Below are 435 nucleotides of genomic sequence, written 5' to 3'. Positions count from 1 at the left end.
CCCCCCGCCACTGGGTTTTGTGGCTTTGGGATGCCATGACACAGCCGTAGTGCCTTTGCATGGAGATGCCCAAGGGGAAGGCTCTTTCTCTGTTCATTTATCCCAACTCTTGTTGGAACTCAACCATATTCCTAGTGGGATGGCTCCAGGCAATAACATCCCTTCGGGCGGGTTTTGACTCCGCCTGTGCCCCCAGTCCCCTTCGTCCCCATCCCCACGCACTTACCTTGGCTCAGCCCAGCCCTGCCCTGCCCCAGATGTCCTGATGTTCGAGACGGAGGACCTGGTGCTGAGGAAGAACGAGAAGAACTTCGTGCTGTGTCTGCTGGAGCTGGCGCGCCGCGCCACCCGCTTCGGCATGCGCGCCCCGACCCTCGTGCAGATGGAGGAGGAGATTGAGGAGGAGCTCCGCCAGGAGCTGGACCTGCCGCCCAC

At 61.1% G+C, this 435-nt stretch overlaps 1 protein-coding gene across 1 annotated transcript in view; it reads left to right on the top strand.

Annotated features, from left to right (window-relative positions):
- Positions 1–429, top strand: part of LOC104078720 (GAS2-like protein 2) — a gene marked incomplete at its 3' end in the record, with an annotated part of 1,186 nt that extends 757 nt beyond the window's left edge. The window contains exon 2 of the mRNA XM_009580477.1: positions 258–429. Coding sequence (XP_009578772.1) covers positions 258–429 — 172 coding nt within the window. The remainder of the gene's footprint in view (positions 1–257) is intronic.
- Positions 430–435: the final 6 nt, after the last annotated feature.

This window comes from Fulmarus glacialis, unplaced genomic scaffold (assembly GCF_000690835.1).
Source record: "Fulmarus glacialis isolate BGI_N327 unplaced genomic scaffold, ASM69083v1 scaffold38310, whole genome shotgun sequence".
Classification (NCBI taxonomy): domain Eukaryota; kingdom Metazoa; phylum Chordata; class Aves; order Procellariiformes; family Procellariidae; genus Fulmarus; species Fulmarus glacialis.
This window is presented reverse-complemented; position numbering and strand designations above follow the sequence as displayed.